This window comes from Indicator indicator, chromosome 33, assembly GCF_027791375.1.
Source record: "Indicator indicator isolate 239-I01 chromosome 33, UM_Iind_1.1, whole genome shotgun sequence".
NCBI classification, from domain to species: Eukaryota; Metazoa; Chordata; class Aves; order Piciformes; family Indicatoridae; genus Indicator; species Indicator indicator.
Window position 1 is genome coordinate 938,419 of NC_072042.1, and position 20,404 is coordinate 958,822.

At 49.3% G+C, this 20,404-nt stretch overlaps 1 protein-coding gene across 2 annotated transcripts in view; it reads left to right on the plus strand.

The window, feature by feature from the left end:
* The window catches only part of PUM1 (pumilio RNA binding family member 1), a 90,708-nt gene that overhangs the window by 24,346 nt on the left and 45,958 nt on the right, over positions 1–20,404 (plus strand). For both annotated transcript variants that reach the window (XM_054395399.1, XM_054395401.1), the window contains exons 3-6: positions 6,942–7,050; positions 9,952–10,130; positions 12,172–12,338; positions 14,010–14,280. In XM_054395399.1, the coding sequence (XP_054251374.1) occupies positions 6,942–7,050; positions 9,952–10,130; positions 12,172–12,338; positions 14,010–14,280 (726 nt within the window). The remainder of the gene's footprint in view (positions 1–6,941; positions 7,051–9,951; positions 10,131–12,171; positions 12,339–14,009; positions 14,281–20,404) is intronic.

Sequence of the window (20,404 nt, forward strand, 5' to 3'; positions counted from 1 at the left end):
TGTGACTGCTTTCCTGTGACTGATGCCTCTGGGGTGTTCTCAGTAATTGATGATTCATTGGCAGCTGGGCAGTGTTGAGGGTTTGGGGTCATGTTTCTGTTCAGGTGTCTTTCAGTTTACCAAGTGCTAGCAGCATGACAAAGGGGAGGGTTGAAGCCATGTTTGTGAGGGTGCTGCAGCAGCCAGGCTTGGCACATCTGGATGGCTCAGAGCAGGGGCTGAGAGAACCTGAACTGGGGCTAGCCCAGGGTTCAGTACTGGCAGCACTTCTCTTCAACATCTTTATCAGTGGTCTAGATGAGGGGACCGAGGCACCCTCAGTTTGCAGATGACACTGGGTTTGGTGTGAATGTTGGTCTGCTGGAGGGTAGGGAGGCTCTACAGAGGGACCTGGAAAGGCTGGATCAGTGGGCTGAGGTCAGTGCAATGAGGTTCAACGAGGCCAAGTGCTGGGTCCTGCACTTGGGTCACAACAACCCCATGAAGGAAATTGCCCTGTGGGAAAGGAGCTGGGAGTGTTTGTCAGCAGTGGCTGGAGATGAGCCAATGTGTGCACAGGTGGCCAGGAAGGCCACCAACATCCTGGCCTGGATCAGAAATGGTGTGGCCAGCAGGAGTAGGGGAGTGATTGTTCTCTGCTGCTGGGCACTGGTGAGGCCACACCTTGAATATTGGCTTCACTTTTGGGCCCCTCACTCCTAGAAGGACACAAAGGGGCTGGAGAAGGGCAATGGAGCTGGTGAAGGGTCTGGAGAACAGGGCTAGGGAGGAGCAGCTGAGGGACCTGAGGTTGTTCAGCCTGAAGAAAAGGAGGCTGAAGGGGGAAGACTTTGGAACTGGAAAAGGTCTTTTCCAGCTATAAAAGAATTCCACCATTCTGTGATTTTAAGGCCACACCAGGGGACAGTTGGGTGGCTGCTGGCAGCTGCCAAGAGCCAGCTTATGGCTGTGGGGTCAGTGAAAGTAGACTGTTCAACTCCTCAGCATCCTGGCAAGCTGGATTTTTTTCTCTCTATTCCCATTCTTCATTCTTCCCCTTGTTTTTTGGGTGCTAGCAGGGCCTTCTCTGAGCCAGTGGAACTCCCTGAGCCTGCTGCAAGCTGCCTGGGCTGAGGGAGCAAAGCTGGCCTTGCAGCAGCCCTCCAGCTGCTGTGGCACTCCAGCTGGGATTGCTGCTTGTGTGCTCAGCCTCCCTTATCTTGTTTGGCTTTTAGATGGCAACATTTTTCGAGGGTAGATAACATCTTGGTGTTTGTAAACCTGCAGTGCTGCCCAAATGGGACTTGCAAATACAGGCTCTGCCTTCTCCTACCTGTTGCTGCAGATAACCCCAGTTCTCCAGCAGCACAGATGGTTGCTTTTATCTTCATATTTTCCTTATCTGGAGGGGATCAGTTTCCTTAATTTGCCTAATTTATAATCCTATCTCAGTGGGATCTATATGTTGATTGCAGTACTGCTTTTGGTGATGTGTAAATTGTCCTCTCCTCCCTGCTCTGCTGGATTGAGTATTGCCCTAACTCTTTAAGTCCTCTCTAAGAGGGCTTAGAGGGATTATTTTCATACTAGATAGGGTCAATTTTAATAAAACTGAGCAACAAATAAACAAGTCTAGTTCTAAACTAGACTAAACTGCTGCAATGTTCTTTTTAATTTCCAGCCTGATGGATGATCCTCACTTAAAATCATTTCGGGTTTGTTTTTTTTTTTTTTTATTTCTCCATTGCAACTGACAATTCTCCCTGAGGAACAATTCCTCCTCTTGGCAGCCTCTTGCTTAATTGAGTTCAAATGATTACTGCTCACTAAACCTCCAGTTTGGTTGGGGCAGTAATGACACAAGAAGGCCCCCCACTGCCATCTGTTAATGCTGGCTTTTGGTCTTTCCCCTTCCCAGTATCTGGAACCTGGCTGTCAAATAAACCTTTGTTTTATTTTAGTTCTGCTTATGGCACAGAGTAAACTTTGTGCTTCTCTGGGGGCGAAGATTAAACTACAGGGGACAGAGTTAGAGCTGTTTGTGCAGTCCAAGAGCTGTGTGGCCCTAGATAAGGAGTGTTAGAATTAGATTCTTGTCTGTGATTCCCTACAAAACCATAAGAAGGTGCTGGGGCCTTGAGGGTCTTGGTGTTTTCACCCATTAGAAAGGGTAGAGGGGAGTTGAAGCAATACAGGGGACTGCCCTACTCTCAAGCTGCCCTCCAGCCAGAGGAAATGGCCTCAAGTTGTACCAGGGGAGATTTAGGTTGAATATGAGGAAAAATTTCTTTGCTGCAAGAGTGGTCAAGGATTGGCACAGGCTGCCCAGGGATGTGGTGGAGTCCCCACCCCTGGAGGTGTTCACAAAACCTGTGGCCATGGCACCTGGGGATGTGGTTTAGTGGTCATGGTGGTGTTGGAGTACTGTGTCCAGCTCTGGGTTCCCCAGCACAAGACAGACATGGACCTACTGGAGCAGGTCCACAGGAGGCCACAACGATGGCCAAGGGGCTGGGGCACCTCTCCTATGGAGACAGGCTGCCAGAGTTGGGGCTGTTCAGCCTGGAGAAGAGAAGGCTCTGGGGAGACCTTAGTGTAGCCTTCTAGTACCTGAAGGGGATATGAGAGAGCTAGGAAGGGGCTGTTTAGGAAGGCTTCTGGTGATAGGGTGAGAGTCAGTGGCTTTGAGCTGGAAGAGGGGAGATTTAGGTTGCACATCAGGAAGGTGGTGAGACACTGGAACAGGTTGCCCAGAGATGTGGTTGAGGCTCCATCCTTGGAGACATTCAAGGTCAAAGTTGATGGAATCCTGATTTAGTTGGAGATGTCCCTGCTGACTGCAGGGGAGTTTGGACAAGATGACCTTGGAGGGTCCCAGTGCCTTCTGTGATTCTGTGTTAGGCTGACAGTTGGACTTAATGGTCTTGCTGCCTTTTGTGGTGGTGACTCAGGTTGTATGGTCAGGAAAATTGAAATACTGATTTAAAGGAGCGAGCAGAATACAAATGAAAGCTCACTCTGTCCATTCTGCTTCACAGCACAGTGTGTTGCTGTGGTTTATGGACACATGTACCTGGGCAGGTTCCTTTCCCTTCCACTTAAGAGTGGGTGCCTGGTTTGGGCAGCTGCAGCCAGTGTGGCTGGAGCTGGTGCCTCAAGGCTGTGGCTGTCCCTTCCCACATCTTCAGTGTGGAGCTCTGCTACAGTTGAGACCTGAAAGTCCTTTGTGAGACAGCACCCTGTGCAGGCCACACTGGTGTAAGATACTCCTCTTGTGCTGTCCAGGAGTGCTCCTGGAGGTGTTGCAAATTTCTACCCTTGTCTCAGCAGCTTCTCAGCAGCCAGATTTGGAGGCTGCTCTTTGCAAACAATTTACACCATGGACCTGCAAAAGCTTGCTCTGCCTGCAGAGGAGCTTTGAGGGGCCACATGCTCTGGCACCTGGGACACTCTGGGATGGCTTGTGCTGGGGTTGCTGCTTAAGACAGAGTCCAAGCATGGCCTTACTCTGGGTTCTGCTAGAGCTGTTGCTTGCAGACATGTTGGAAATTTTACCCTGGTGGAAATGAAAAATCTGCTTTTGTTATGACTGTGATAGTGCCCAAGAGAGCCTCAGAGTGCTAGAACTGAGAAGGGAGCTTCAGCTTAGTGCTCTGCAGCAGGGCTGCTCAGAAGAGCAGCTACCAAACCTTTACATGTGGCCACTTCAGGTTTTAGCATTAGTTTTGTAAGTTACCTATTGCTGTGCCTGTACTTTCCAGGCAGCTGCTGGGCTCCTTGTTGCCCTTTTCTGTGCTGCTTTACAGATGCAGGCTTCCTCTTAGGTTTGCATTAGAATTTTTTTTCTTTTTTTTACTTTGCTTCAGTTCCATTTTGCCTCTTACCTTAAAGCAGAACTGAATTTCAGCAGTGGAGAATTCACTGTTGCTGTCTTGTATATATCAGGAAAACTGTGAAAGCTTTGGAAACTCAGGAGCTTGTGAAAGGAATTTTAATTTTTCTTGTAAATTAGAGATTGCTCTTTCCTTGAAAAGAAAATACTCTTCTGCTCCTTCTGCTCTGGTGGTATCCCACCTTGGATACTACATCCAGTTCTGGTGTCCCCATCATAAGAAGGACATGGAACTGTTGGAGTGTGTCCAGAGGAGAGCCACAAAGATGGTCCAGGGGCTGGAACACCTCTGCTATGAGGGCAGGCTGAGGGAGCTGGGGTTGTTTAGCCTGGAGAAGAGAAGACTCCAGGGGGACCTTCTAGCTGCCTTCCAATACCTGAAGGAAGGCTGGAGAGGGACTTTTAATGAGGTTGTTTAGAGACAGGACAAGGGGGAATGGTTTGAAGCAGAAGGAGAATAGGTGTAGAGTAGATCTTAGGAAGAAGTTCTTCAGTACGAGGGTGGTGAGACTCTGAACAGGTTGCCCAGGGAGGTTGTGGATGTCTCCTGCCTGCAGGTGTTCTCAAAAAACAAATCTAGTTGAGAGGTGTCCCTGCCCATGGCAGTGGGGTTTGGAGTAGATGATCTCTGAAGTCCCTTCCAACCTAAACCATTCCATAATTCCCTGTCTCCTTTCTGCAAGCCTGGGCCCCTCTCATCCTCTGTTTGAAGTGTGACTGTAGACCAGACTGTGTCCTGCAGTGTGAAAAGGAAAGGAAATGAGATGTGTTTAGCTGCAGCTACACTGCTGTGTCACTGGGTCCAGATCACTCCTTCAAAGTTCCCTGCAAAGGGCTGAGAAGCAGAGCAGTTATTTTTGCTGCGTGGCAGCAGCAGGAGTGGAGAAGCTTAAAAAAGAAAGGTGACAGACCTGAGGTGTGGTTGTGTCTAAATACTAGAGAGCAATGCCTTGGCTGCTGCCTCCTCAGCCTCACCCCGTGGTGCAGAGGGAGGGAGAGGTTGGTCTGTCTGTGTTGAAACTGTGTTGGGGCCTCTTGTCCTTAGAGTTGTCCACACTTATTTTTGGAGTACATTCAAGGAGAGTGTGATGTGAGTTTCCCTGCTTCTGTCGTTCAGTGGAGGGACTCAGGAGCAGTCCCACGCTGTGTTTACTAAATCCTCAAGTCCCCAGCACATTTTTAAGTGAGTGACATGCTGCTAGCTGCTGCTATTTGTTCTTCTGGCTACAGAGAAGTAGCAGCTGAGGAACATGCTGTGTTTTCTACTTAGTGGTTTGAGAGGCTTTTAACTCTCAAACAAGTTGAGTCTTGTCCTCTCAGTAGGAAGACAGTAAAGGCCCAGAGGAAGCTTAGTGCTAGGATTAAAATGCTGTCTGAATTTGAACCTTTCAGAGAGCTTTAGGTGGAAATGACTTGCTGCTGAAATGGACTGAAACTGAAACAGGATACCTTTGGAGTTTAGAAAACAGCCAATTACATGATCTTGCTTGGACAGACTGTGTGCAAGATAAGGAGATCAGGCATCAGTGGTGTGCCAAGTGCTGAAGAACTGGGGAAAAGAGGAGCTTGGTGTCCCTGTAGAAAGTTCTGATACTCAAAGGCGGTGTTTTGAACACATTTGGCTGTAGGGAAAGGAAGGAGAGACTTCCCAGAAACAAGGAAGACCTTCTTTATAGTGAGGATGGTGAGAACCTGGAACAGGTTGTCCAAAGAAATTAAAGCTACCAACACTCCTAACGCAGGAGACCCCAACTAACCTGATGGCTCCTGTTTGGTTTGTGGTCATTTCAAACAGAAATCTTCCAGCTCCTTCAGATGCTCCTTCAGCAGGCAGGGTTGTTCATTTTGTTGAGCTGCTGTGATGTTCTGTTGTTCCCTCTCTGAATTGCTTCCATCTCACTCAACCAGGAGGAGATGCACTTGAAGGCTGTGTGCTTGCCATCTAAGGCACTTCAGCAGGGCTTGTAATTCTCCTCACCACCGTAGATGCCACCCAGGAGGTGTTTCCTGGGTGAAGCTGATATTTTCCAACTACAGCTGCTAAATGGGGCACTTGGTTCCTCCTGCCATCTTCTGAACTCCAGGGCAATCTTCCTTGGATTCTTGGAGGCCAGCAGTGACTTTCCATCTCGTTCTCAGCACATCTTTCTTTTCATCCAGTCAGAGCAGTAGATGTGTGGCAGGTGCAGTGGCCCAGAACTGTTCACTCTCATTAGTGTTTACAAATAACCTTTCTAGCTTGGAGAGTCCTCAGCAGTCATGGAATAAGTGAGAATTGAGAGCTTTTGGCACCTCTTGAGCTAATCTGTCCCTGCCAGCAGCAGAACCTCAGAAGTTGAAGGTAGGGGTTTAGTGCTGGGGCTGCTGAGTACCCTCATGGCTCAGGTGGAAACTGTCATGGAGAATGATTTGGGTTGGAAGGGACCTTAAGGATCATCTCATTCCAAGCCCCGTGCCAAGGGCAGGACACCTCCCACTAGCCCAGGTTGCTCAAGGCCTCGTCCAGCCTGGCCTTGAACACTTTCAGGGAGGGGACATCCACAACCTGTCTGGGCAACCTGTTCACCACCCTTGCAGGGGAGAATTTTCTCCCAGTGTCTCATCTACATCCAGCTTCTTCCAGTTTGAAGCCATTGCCCCTCACCCTCTCACTCCATGCCTTTGTACAAAGTCCCTGCCCAGCTCTCCTGTAGCCCCCTTCAGATGAAGCTCTGGGGATGTTCTGATGAGAACAGGGCTTTGCTGCTGCTGCTGTTTCCCTTGCAAGTAGCTGTCATGGGGAGAGGCTGGAGAACGTTTCTGTGCATTGTGTGTGTGTGCTTATGTGTGGGGCTCAGAAAGGAATGCAAGAAGATTGTGGAGATTGAATCATTCTCTCAGCTGTTGGGTGGCTTTCACCCCAGGAAATATAAATATTTTGATTCTAAAGCATGGATTGGTTTGTGTTTGATGATTGATTTGTGTTTAGAAGGGAGACGCTTATGGTTTATGTTTGCATTTTCTACTTCTTTTAATCATGCTTTGTTTTGTTTTGTTTTGTTGTTTTTGTTTTGTTTTGTTTTAATTGCAGCAGCTGTTGCCGGGTAAAAAGTTTTGGGAATCTGATGATTCCAGCAAAGATGGACCAAAAGGGATATTTCTGGGAGATCAGTGGAGAGACAGTGCTTGGGGAACATCAGGTAGCTCTGTTATTTACTTCATTTAGTTGGGGTTGGATACAGTAATGTGCAACTCATCTACTCACATTCACTGGGCAGGTGGATGCCAGCTTCAAAAAGATTCTTAGAGACATCTGGGTTACAAGACAGAAAGCTAAGAGAACCCCCACACTGCTCTGTGATAAGAGTTCAAAAATCTCCACACTTCCAAAAAAACCTACCTAGTGGGAACCTGGGAGCCCTTGTGTTGCCTGCTCACAAATTCAGACTGCCATTAAAACATTCATTTCGACTTCCTGCTGGATTTTTCTGCCCTGGGATGAGTTACTCTGGAGTTTGAACAGAGAGACTGGAGAACAAGATGAGTAACTTCTCCCCCACCTCAAACAGCCTTACAGTTCTTTAAATCCTAAACCAACCAATCAAACCCCAACAACATTCTGTTCAAAAAAAGGGGGAAAAATGTTTTAAATGAGTAGTGTTGCAGTTTATCTGCTAAGAGTTCTGTTCTTGAATCAGAGACTCTCTCTAGTTTTGAATTGAAGGCTGGGTTTAGTTAAATGGCCCCAAATCCCATTGACCTTCCACAGCTCCTTTTCTCTGGGTAATGAAAATGCTCCTTAAACCCTGCTGCCTGTCTGCTGTAGTTCCAGACAGCTACCCTGAGCTGCAGCTGAGGGGAGCTGTGATTTACAGCAGCTTCAATGCTGGGTGGGGGCTGGTTTCCTGCTGAAAAATCTCTGTTCTCAGGGTGGAGGTGCTGGGATAGTGCTAAGGGCAATTTTGAGCATTGAAATGGCACAGTGGCTGTGGAAAGGGGATAAAGCTGCTCAGAATCTGATGGGCTGGATCCTGCAGTCCAGCTGGGGTCTGGGGTGGGAGGGGTTGGGTTGCTGCCTGACTTCCCTGTCCACAGTGATCTGTGGAGCTGAGCCTGTACCCAGCCCTCAGCCACAGCTTGTGTCTGGCTGTAGTGATGCAGGCTGAGGGGGGATTAAAGGGCTGAGCCAGGCTCTGAGCAGCAGCAACAGCCCTGGAGGAGACTTTCTCCTTCTGTGCCTCTCTTGCTGGGCTGGGTAGACATCTGGGGGAGGTAACCTCCTACGCTGGCTGGTCACAAATCTCCATGAGTCAAAGCCCTTCGTCTCATTGCTTCCTTTGTTTATTCTCCATTAATCCTGTGCACCTTACAGCCTTTATTCCTCAGCCCTGGCCTGCACTGCTCTCTGGGTGTCAGGCAAGTCAGAGTTTCCCCTTTTGCTCATCTGAAAGGAAGAGAACAGCTCAAGGTCACTGCCCCGGAGCAAGGAGCACAGTATGGGAGTGGGGTGTGAAGTGCCCTTGGCCAGGAGACTGAGTTGTTCCCTGGACAGTGGAAATAATGGCACTTGATCTTTCTCTGAGATGCCCTTTGCTCCATCCGTTTTCCTGTCTGTGTGCACAGTATGCACTGCAGTCCTCCTGTATGGCTTTGGTTCTTCACCACCTTGCCTCAGACTTGTAGTTCTGAAGCATTTAAAGCCAGTACCACTAAACCAAGCAGTCCTGTCCCATGCAGGCCATCCCTTTCCTCCCTTTCTGCTGATAACAGTGGTCATGCAGCAGTGCAACGAAACCTGCTGGGGAATTGAACAGGGTTCTAGCTTTTTTTCTTTATCCCCCCCCCCCCCCAAATCTTCCTAGTCCATTGCCCTTTGTGGCGCATAGATGCTTGTGCTGGCTTGAGGGAAGTGTAGTCAGGAACAACCACAGAACAGAATGACTTCTCCTAACAGTTCATGCCTGCTCTGTAAGCTGCAGCACTGATAGCATTGCATGGCCCTTCTACCACCCCTGGTGACTAACTGGAGCTGCTGCCTGTTATTTTTGACTCGCTGACTGTTGCAGCCATGGGCAGAGAGAGCAACTTCCCTCCCCTGCCTGGGATATGGGGTCGCTTTCCCCTGCCAAGCCAGCAACTTGTAAGGACTTGTAAGGAAGTAGAATCACAGGATCCCATTATGGTAGAGGTTGGAAGGGACCTCTGGAGATCATCCAGTCCAACCCCCTGCTAAAGCAGGGCACCCACAGCAGCTTGCCCAGGATCACAATGGCTGGGGAGCAGGGGGGAGGTTGGAATCTCTCCAGAGAAGGAGACGCAACCTCTCTGGGAAGCCTGCTCCAGGCCTCCAGCACCCTCACACCAAAGTTGGTCCTTCTGATCAGGTGGAACCTCCTGGGTTCCAGTTTTTGGCCCTTGTCCTATGACTGGGCCCCACTGACAAGAGTCTGGTCCCATCCTCTTGCCCCCCACCATTCAGCTCTTGCTGAGCATTGATCAGATCCCCACTTAGGCTGCTCAACAGCCCCAGGGCTCTCAGCCTCTCCTAGTAAGGATCCATCCTCACTCTGCTCTGCTTGTATCTCAAACCCTCACACTGCAGGGATGGACAAGGGATGGAGCTGATGCAGTAGGACAGGGGATGAAGAAGGTCAGATAAAGTTCTCAAAGTGTTTCTTGATGAAGTATCAGCTAAGGGGAGCTCTGATGATGACATGAATATGGAGCTGATATGACCAAGCAGAGCAGTGCAGGCTGGTGTGAGGGTGTGATGATGCCTTCAGTGACAAACCAAGGCTATACTATGCCAAAGTCAAGAGTTTTACTGAAACTGAACACCAAAACTTTTGGGGGGGTTTAATTGCAACCTTTACTTGGAGAGGAAATTCCTGTGATTTTTCAACTGTAAATGCAGTTATCACTAGGAGGTTTCTAGGTTTTAATATCTCCAAACCAAGAAAGCCATCCTGCTTTGTACCAGGCATCAGCAGAGTCTAAAAGCTGGCACTTTAGTACAGTCAAGACCTAGAGTACCTATGTAATGACTTGTTCCTTGGAGTAGTTGGGACTACTGCTAAGAATGATACATCTTTTTGTTCCAGATCACTCTGTTTCCCAACCAATTATGGTTCAGAGAAGACCTGGTCAGGGCTTTCATGTGAATAGTGAAGTCAACTCAGTGCTTTCACCACGGTCAGAGAGTGGAGGACTTGGAGTTAGCATGGTGGAGTATGTGTTGAGCTCATCTCCTGGAGACTCCTGCCTAAGGAAAGGAGGATTTGTAAGTGTGCCCAATTCTGACATTTCAGTTCCCATTCTGTTCTTTTCTCCATTTGCTGCTTGCTTTCTTTGTTTGTTAATCCATCCCTAAAGGCTGAGCTTTCCTCTCTCTTTCATTTGCTCTTAGTTTAGTTGGGTCACAGTGGGGAGGCTCACAGTTTAACCATCCTCCTTGACATAGGGGATGGGATGGGTGCTCAGGATGTGGAGGCTGCTGACCTTCCCTGCTTCCTGAAGCACCCCAAGCAGGGCCACCCCAGCTGAGCTTGTCACTGTGGAGGTGTGCAGATAGAGCTGTGGACTAGGAGTAAGCGTGTGGCTGCTTTGTTGCTGGCTAAGAACAAAAAGCTCCCTGTAGTGATGTTAGAAAGGTGTAGTAGCTCCAAGAGCCACTCCAGCTGGGGATGGTGCTGAAGGGTACATTGTTCCCTCTGGAGCAGTGGTGTCACTGTGCTCTGTGGGGTGGGGAGGGAGCACAGTGGCTGCTGCCTCAGATCTAAGGATGTGGGGAGAGAGGCCTAATCAGGGCCCCATCCCTGTAGCAGGGAGATGGGGCTGCAGCTCAGCTCTGCCTCACTGGCCAAGTGCTAGATGAGGAATCATCAAAACCCCTCCAAGCAGAGCAGGTTTGTTCCTGTCAGGCTGCAGTGCTCATCTCCTCAGGGAGCTGGTTTGTGGTTTCCTTCATCCATCCTCTTGATTTTTGTCCCTCATTAGCAGGCACCTCATAACCTCATTGAACCCTGGGCCTAAGAAAGATGGCTTGGAGAAATGAACAATCAGTGGAAGGAGCCAATTTATCACCCAGCTTGAGGGTTGGGGAAGTGTCTGCTCTGAAGCACCCAGAGCCAGCTCTGGATGCCAGCTCTGGAATGAAGGGTGCCACTTGGTGAATGGCACCTTGGGTGAGAACTGGGCTCCATATTTGTATTTCCAAGTCTGCCCTTCAATATCAAACACAAGTTTATTTTCTTTCAGAAGCATCAGAAGATGATTGCTTTCAAAACGACCTTTTTTTTTTTGTTCCAAATAAGGGGGAGAAACTCCACCTCCAATTGGAGAGAATAGAAAAGTGGTTTAGTTAATACAAGGCTCAAATGCTCTGCTCTGTGCTGAGTCCTTTTCCCTCCAATGAAGTGGAAGACAGGGTTTGAATGTCTGTCTTTGTGACAGCACCAAAGCACTCTCTGATAAATCTGTTTGTATGCCCCTTGCTGCTTTTTATCATAAATTATGTTGTTTTTCCTCTCCCTTTTGTTGTTCAGAACTCTGCCTCCGGCATAATCACCCTTTATTCTTCTCCCAGCTGAAATAAAACACAGACATTAAGGGCAGAACTGCTGCAGATGTAACACCACTCCTCAAATGCTCAACAGAACAGAAAGCCCTTTTTTTTTTTTTTTTTTTTTTTATCTTTTAGTTTTGCTTCCTTTTTCCTCCCAAATGATGTTCTTTAGGATGATATGAAGCAGTGGTCAAGCTGGTGATTGACTTGAGTGCTCTTCAGTGAGCTGCACTTCAGAATTCGCTCTGCAAGTCACAGCAGTGCACCCCCAGAACTAGATTGATCCTCTGCTGCTGGAACACGTGCACTTGGCCAGTCAGTTCTTGCATCTTTGGCACTGAACCAGTGGCTTTTGGAAAGCTGCTGGTTCAGTTTGTACCCCTTGGGCACGTGCTGTCAAAGTCCCTGGGTTTAGTTTGAAGCGCTGAAGTCCCCCTGAGGAGGAAGAAGCTTTGGAGAAATCTTCTTTAAAATTCTTTTGGGGTGGGTTTTGCAGAGCCAAAGAAGCAGACCCTGAATTACTGAATGGAAGAAACCAAACAGCTCAAAAGCTCTCTGGGAAGAGTGAGAAGCAATTCCCTCATCTCTTTGACTATGATTAACTCTTTTGCTTTCTTACATTCTCATTTCCAAGAACTAATGTTTGCAAGGGACTGGCTTTCTTCTGACCTGTTTGCTTTGATTTGTTACCTTCTCGGAATCAAAGTCAAAGTGATCTGAAAACAAAGCTTATTAAAGTAATGTCTCTTTTGCTTAGGGGCCAAGGGATGCAGAGAATGATGAGAATGAGAAAGGAGATAAGAAAAATAAGGGCACGTTTGATGGTGATAAATTAGGAGATCTGAAGGAGGAGGGGGACGTGATGGACAAAACAAATGGTTTGCCTGTGCAGAACGGAATCGACGCCGATGTCAAAGACTTCAGGTGGGTGCAGTGTGAGTTAACAGCTGGGCAGTGTCACACTTGTTCAGCCTGGACAGGAGAAGGCTCCAGGGGGACCTTCGAGCTGGATTCCAAAACCTGAAGGGAACCTACGGGAAGGCTGGAGAGGGAGTTTTCATGAGGGTGTCTAGTGACAGGCCAAAGGGAGAATGGTTTGAAGCTGAGGGAGAGCAGGGTTAGACTGGAGCTTAGGAAGAAGTTCTTCAGTACAAGGGTGGTGAGACTCTGGAACAGGTTGCCCAGGGAGGTTGTGGCTGCCCCTTCCCTGGAGGTGTTCAAGGCCAGCTTGGATGAGGCTTTGAGCAAGCAAGTCTAGTTAAAAAGCATCTCTTCCCGTGGCAGTGAGCTTGGAGTAGGTGATATCTGAGGTCCCTTCCAACCCAAACTGTTCTGTGATTCTATGATTTACATTTTTGGAAAGTTTTCCACGCTGGAGTGAAAAAGCCTTTGACTGATTGAGGCAGTGTCATAAGGATATTGTAAGGTACAGAGGGAACCCCTGGGAGGAGGTGGAGGATAGCATCTGACAGCTCCAGTCTGTGCAGACCTCCTGAATATTGTCAGCTGAGTTTATTTTCAGCCCTGGTTTCAGTGAGGCTGGGTGGGATTTCTGTGCCAGTGCCTGCTGGAGGTGTCAGCTCTGCTGTGTGCTGGTCTCGGTTCTCATTGGGGTTTTGGACTTGTTCAGATCTCTCGAGAGATGAAAGCCTTCTGAAATGGCTGTTGATGTAATCAGTGCATGTGTGTTTCTCACAGGCTTTACCTCCTTGCTCTGATGATTAAGGAGCTGTAAAAGCCAAGTAACTGTGTTGTGAGGGCACACTGCTGTGCCTTGCCTTCTGATCAGCCATTTCCCACTCCAGTCCAGTGCTTACGTTCATAGATTCATAGAATCACAGAATGGTTTGGGTTGGAAAGGACAACAAAGATTATCCAGTTCCAGGCCCTCTGCCACAGCCAGGGATACCTCCCATTAGACCAGGTTGCTCAAGGCCTCATCCAGCCTGGCCTTGAACACCTCCAGGGAGGGGATATCCACAACCTCCCTGGGCAACCTGTTCCAGTGTCTCCCCACCCTCACTCTAAAGAATTTCTTCCTCATCTCCAGTCTCAGTCTCCCCTCTTCCAGCTCAAAGCCATTGTCCCTCATCCTGTCACCCCCAGCCCTTGTCAAAAGTCCCTCCCTAGCTCTTCTGTAGCTCTCTTTAGGTACTGAAAGGCTCCTCTAAGGTCTCCAGGCTGAACAGCCCCAACTCTCATGGCCTCTCCCCATGGGTGAGCTTCTCCAGTCCTTTCATCACCTTTGTGGCCTCCTCTGGGCCCTCTCCAACAGTTCTACTTCCTTGTGTTGGGGGCAGCAGGCAGCTGCTTTAGAAAGGTTTGAAGAGAGATGCAGTGCCAGAGCATCTCCTGCTTTTAATAATCAGCAGCTAGGTGTATGAGAAAGAGGCCTTTGAGGCAGGGGCCGGGGGGCTGGTGGGAGGGATTTTTTGTTTGTTTGTTTTACAATACATGAATTGTTCTGTAGGGTTCATTTGGGGAATTCTATGTTTTCCCTCTTGATCACACCAGAAGCAGCTCTGGTGAGTGCTGGTGTCCCTTGCTGTGCTAAGGGAGGTGTTGGTGACAAGTTTCTCTTCTCATTCCACGCAGCCGCACGCCTGGTAACTGCCAGAACTCTGCCAGCGAAGTTGATCTTCTGGGTCCAAACCAGAATGGATCCGAGGGCTTAGCCCAGCTGGCAAGTACCAACGGTGCCAAGCCCGTGGAGGATTTCTCCAACATTGAATCCCAGAGTGTCCCACTGGATCCCATGGAGCATGTTGGCATGGAGCCCCTGCAGTTTGATTACTCTGGCACTCAAGTACCTGTGGACTCGGCCGCAGCCACTGTGGGACTCTTCGATTACAATTCCCAACAGCAGGTAAAGTGTGGGCTCTTGGTCCTACCCAGCTGCTCCAGGTCCTCCAGGAGACTCCTCAAGGGGTTGGCAGGAGCTCAGGCTTTTGTCAGTAGGAGAGGGACAGAGGAAGACTTGGAATGGTTTCACCATCCATGTCCCACCTGTGGAGTACTGCAGGTATCGTTCCAGGGAGCTGGGAACAGATCTGTCCGGCACAGCCAGCTGAAGGACCTCTAATGAACAGCAGCTACCAGCAGCACTTCCTGTGTATGAATTGCTTCTAGCTTGAGTAAGTTTGCGCTGGAGAAAAGGTTTAAATTGGTAAAAAGGCAAAAAGCCCACTCCACCCTCCAGCCCTTGGAGTGACTTAGAGGTCAAGACTGTTCCATGCTGGTACCACGGCCCAGGTTGGGGTCCTTGCGGTACTGACCTGGTGTGGGCTGAAAGAGCAGGGAGTTTGAACTGCCTCATGCTCAAGCAGGGTTTAAAACCTGAGGGCAGAGTCCAATACTACCAAACTTTATCTCAGGCCAGTTTGTTTGACCTTCTCTCCCACGCAAGCAGCCAGAGCTTCTCATCCCAGCCAAGTAACCGAAGTCCTCTCTTTGCTGTTGGCTCCTCTTGAATGCTGGGCCCAGCTCCAAGCATCGACTCCTAATCCACTCCTGTTCCTGCTAGTTTGGGGAATGATTGTAAACTTTATTGCTTTCCTTTTGTAAGTATGATAGGTCTCAAAGAAGAATAAAATCCTTTGTTGTGGCTGATTGCAGGAGTAGAGGACTGGCCCTGGGTTTCCTGAAGTGTCTGATCTTTGTCAGCAAAGGAGCCTGCTGGCACCCTGTGCTCAGGAAAGGCTGGTGCCAAGTTTGTGCTAAAAAGCCACCTTCAGAGGGTTATCCTGGTCCTAAAAGCAGTGTAAATATCTCTGTTAGAACTTAATCTGTTGAGTTGTTATATAGCCTGTAGGGGAGGTTAATGATGGACAGCTTTTTAATGATTAAACTAAATAGCTGTTGTGTAGTTCAAAAAGGAAAAAGAAAAGCTAGTTTCACAGAACCCCAGCATGGTGGGGCTTAGAAGGGACCTTTGGAGACCATCCAGTCCAACCCCTCTGCTAAAGCAGGGCACCCACAGCAGCTTGCCCAGGATCACAATGGCCAGGGGGATTTGGAAGCTCTGTGGAGAAGGAGACTCCACAACCTCTCTGGGCAGCCTGCTCCAGGCCTCCAGACACTAAAGAAGTTTCTCCTTCTCTTCAGATGGAACCTTCTGGCTTCCAGTTTGTGCCCATTGCCCCTTGTCCTATCATAGGGCACCACTGACAAGAGCCTGGCCCCTTCTTCTTGACACCCTTCAGATATTTATAGACGTTATTAAATGAGACCCTTCTGAGTCTTCCCCAGGGTCAACAACCTCAGGTCTCTCAGCCAGAGACAGATGTTCCAGTGCCTTCAGCATCCTTGTAGTCTCTCTTGGACTCTCCACTGTAACCCTATCCTTCTTGAACTGGGGAGCCCGAAACTGGACACATTTCAGGTCTTTGTCTTACTCCGGTGCAGGACCTGGAATGCAGGAGGTGACTTTCAAACAGTCTTGTGTGTTTTTATTAACCAGTGACAGCTGAGTGAGAGCCCTTAGAGAGGGGAAAGTAGCTGCAGGAACATGAGGCCTGTCAGGAACATCCTGTCAATGTCTCCTTGACATTCAGGCTCGTTTACAAATTCAAGTTGTTTTTATTTTGTTTTTTTTCAAGCCTTTCAAAAATAGGAATTTAAATATTGGCATGTCTAGCACCTGGCTAGAAATAAAAACTCCAAGTAAGGCTGGCCTGGGAAGTGCTGATTTCAGGAATGACTCTAGTCTGGAGCTCTGACTCTGGAGGACACTCTGGACAAGCCTGAGTGGTTTCTCTTTGTATGAAGTGGGTGGTAAGTAAGACCCTGTTAGAGCTGATACCTCCATGTGGTCATGCAGAAAACTTCCTGCTGCATTGCTGGTGAGGATGCAGCACTCTGCTGTCTTTGCACTGTGGATTTTGGTGTGGCAGGAGGTGCTGGCACTGGGAGCACAGCTGCCTGCCCACTCCAGTCACACTGAGGATGGGCAGATGAGGCTGTTTGATAACAGCTGGCACTGTAAAGCCTCAGCTCTATGGCAGCAACTACTTCCACCTGCAGTAACTGCAAACAACAGCTTTGGGTGAACTCAGGGCTGTGGTAAAGATTCACTCTTCTGCCAGCTGTGACCTCTCAGTGCACATCTGTGTAAATGCAGTGGCTCCTGGCTCACAGCTGTACCCATTTGGTTAATATTCCTCCTGTAGTTGGAGGCCTGTAGCTGATGATGTTCCCCAAGGGTCAGGATTGTGTCCAGTCTTGTTCATCATTTTCATTAGTGACCTAGATGAAGGGACAGAGTGGAACCTCAGCCAGTTTGCTGATGATAGAAAACTGGGAGGAGTGGCTGACACCTCCTCAGGCTGTGCTGCCATGCAGCCAGACCTGGCCAGGCTGGAGACTTGGGTGGAGGGAACCTCATGAAATTGAACCAGGGCAAGGGTAGGGTCCTGTACATTAGGAGAAACAACCTCCTGCAGCAGTACAGGTGAGGGGGGACCTGCTGGGAAGCTGCTCCTAGGAGGACCTGTGAGTGCTGGGGGACAAGAACTTCCCCATGGGGCAGCAATGTGCCCTCATGGCCAAGAAGGTCAATGGTGTCCTGGGGTGTTTGAAGAAGAGTGTGGCCAGCAGGGCAAGGGAGGTTCTACTTCCCCTCTACTCTGCTCTGATGAGGCCTTGTCTGGAGTATTGCATCCAGCTGTGGAATCCCCAGTTCAAAAGAGACAGGGAACTGCTGGAGGGAGTCCAGCAGAGAGTGACAAAGATGCTGAGGGGCCAGGAGCATTTCTGTGAGGAGCAAAGGCTGGGAGGGTGCTGAGCCTGGAGAAGAGCAGCCCCAGAGGGGATCTGAGCCATGCTCAGCAAGAGCTAAAGGCTGGGGGGCAAGAGGCTGGGGCCAGACTCTTGTCAGTGGTGCCCAGGGACAGGACGAGGGGCAATGGGCACAGACTGGCACCCAGCAGGTTCCATCTGAACAGGAGGAGAAAATTCCTTTGAGGGAGATTGCTGGAGGCCTGGAGCAGGCTGCCCAGAGAGGTTGTGGAGTCTCCTTGTGTGGAGAGCTTCCAACCCCCCCTGGCCATTGTGATCCTGGGCAAGCTGCTGTGGGTGCCCTGCTTTAGCAGTGGGGTTGGACTGGATGACCTCCAGAGGTTCCTTCCAACCCCACCATGCTGGGATTCTGGGATAGGATATCCAGCAGCTAGGGTGTCTCAGTATTCCCTGTCTGCCAGTTACAGCCTGTCTGGCAGAAATCTGTCTTTCACAGCATAGTTTTTTCCATGGAGCTGTCAGAAGGAAACATGTCCTGAACTAAAGCATTTCATCTGTAAAAGTGTCTTTCCTGGTCCTTTGGGAAGCATCCCATACTTTGAAGGGATTACAAGCAAGTACAGCTAAAAGCAATATTAAGAAGGGAAGGTCTTAAGCAGGTGTAATCTGATTAGAGATGTCAGATGTTTATATTGAAGAAGAAACTGGCTTAGAGCAATCTCATCTTACCCTGTCCCATCACTCTGCATTGCTGTGTTCTGGTGTCTTGGAATTCCCTGGATGAACATTTCAGACATGGCGCTTCTGTTGTGTGCACGTGTGAGGGGTGAAAGCTCCTTCTGAGCCCCTCCTGGGTCACTGATTTGTTGGCTTTCACTCTGGATTTGGTTTCTGACAGGCTGAAGTGCTCCATGCACACATGAATTTGGCACTTGACTTAATACTCCTGCTAGGAGAGTTTGTTTCTCCTTTGGCCACTTCCTGCAGACCACAATTTAATACTGGTACACAATTTAACCTTAGTTTCATATCCAGTGGGGTTCCAAATAAGATGACAACAAATGATTGGAGTTTTTTGCTGTGCTGTTTGGAATCCAGGTCTTTGCTATCAGCAGATGGAGACAGTGCATTGAGGCTTTAATAACTCTTCCTAAATAGATGCAGGTGATGATTCCCAGAGCTCATGCAGCAGAGGGACTTAGCTGGCTAAGGAAAGCCTGAAATTGGGATTTTTTTTTTTTTTCCCTTGGCTTCTCTTCCTTGGATGCACTACAGGCAGAAGGGAATCTGCAGCTCCAAGAGTTGTAGCTGCTCACACTGAGTCTCTCCTGGGTGAGTTGAGTCTAGAGTCAGGGTCTGCAGGCAGCAGGAATTGCTGTATGAAGAGGTCACTGATCTGAGTCACTGCCCACGTTCATGGCTTAGATACCAACATCTTTCTGACCTTTCTTTGGAAGAGAAGCTCCAGACAGGTTTGAGAGGAGGTCTGCTGCAGGCAGAGGGAGTGCAGCCCTTCCTCATGCCATGCAGTGTGAATGCAGAGTGCTTGCATGTGGCTTTCATGGAGCTCAGGAATACTGTCTGAGGCAGGCAGTGTCACTAGGCTGGAGCTCACTCTTCAGGTTTCTTTGATGTGAGGATGTGGACCAGCTCTTGGTGGCTTTCTTGAGCAGGTGAAAGGACCCTGTCCAGCCACTGTGTTTCTTACTCCCTCTTTTACACCAGTAACTCCAGGTAAAGGAGGGCAGATTTAGGCTGGAGATTAGGAAGAAATTCTTTACATTGAGGGTGGAGAGACACTGGAACAGGTTGCCCTGGAGGTGTTCAAGGCCAGATTGGATGAGGCCTCAACCAGCAACCTGGGCTGGTTGAGAGGCATCCTGCCCATGGCAGGGTGGTTGGAACTTGAATATCTTTAAGGTCCCTTCCAACCCAAACCACTCTATGAATGTTTTCCATCTCCCTCTTGGAGTCTTTAGGTGATCTCCAGCAGCTGCTGACAGTTTGCAAAGTATTTTGGCTGCTGTGGCTCCATTGCAGCAGAAGAATGCACAAAGCTGGTGTGGTGCTAGGGTGTCTGGAAGTCACATTCAGCAGTGACCAGCTGTGCTCACAGGAGGGGACAACACAACACTCCTACAGCAGCAGGTGAAATGCTGTGCTGGGAGGAGCTGTGTAACTGCTTCTGCTTTTGATTGTGTTCTCATCTAAAAATGGATCATCGAGAGGTCTGTCACACACCGAAACTGAGCACAAGAAGCTGACTTCAGAGAAGGCAAGTGAGGTTTTGTCCTTCAGCCAGGCAGCCAGTGATCTAACCACTTCCTCTGCTCTTCACCTGGGTGGAATGCACAGCACCAGCCTGCAAAAGGAGGTCCCAGAGATGCCAAGGAATATGAAAATTAAAGGTTCTGGTGGAGTGATCACACTCAAGGATTGGCAGTCAGTAGCTCCATGTCTAAGTGCAGATGAGTGATGGATGAGTGGTGCTCCTCAGGGGGCACCAGTAGTGGGACCAGTGCAGTTTATCATCTCTGCTGGTGCCATGGACAGTGGGATCAAGGCACCCTCAGCAGATCTGGCAGTGACACCAAGCTGCATGGTTGACACACTGGAGGGACAGGATCTGTCCAGAGGGACCTGGACAGGTGGCTCAGTGCCACCCTCATGAAGTTCAGCAAAGCCCAGAGCAGCCCCAAGCACAATTGCAGGCTGGGCAGAGAATGGACAGAGAGCAGCCCTGTAGAAAGGGACCTGGGGGTGCTGGGGAGTGCAGAGCTGCACATGAGCCAGTGCTGTGTGCTGCCAGCCCAGAGCCAGCCTGTCCTGGGCTGATCCCCAGTGGTGAGGCACTGGAACAGGTTGCTCAAAATATTGGAGCCTCCAAGGCTGGAAGTGTTCAAAGCCAGGTTGGATGGGGCCTGGAGCAGCCTGGCATCCCATGGCAGGGGGGGAGGAACTAGATGATCTACAAGGTCCCTTCCAACCCAAACCATTCTGTGAAGAGTTTGCAGCTGAAGCAAGCTAAAATGCTGCATTGCTGAACTCAAGACATAAGCAGACCACAAGCCCAAGGATGGCTGCAATGGTTTTATCTACACCCAACAGTGAAGAAGTTCTGTGTCTGCTGCTGAGTCACAGAGATGTTGCTAGAGACTCCTACCGAGCTGGTGGCTCTCATTCCATCTTTGGAGGTCACATTGCCCTTGGTGTCCTTGGTTTTTTCCAGTGGAAGATATCAGCAGAGCATTTGC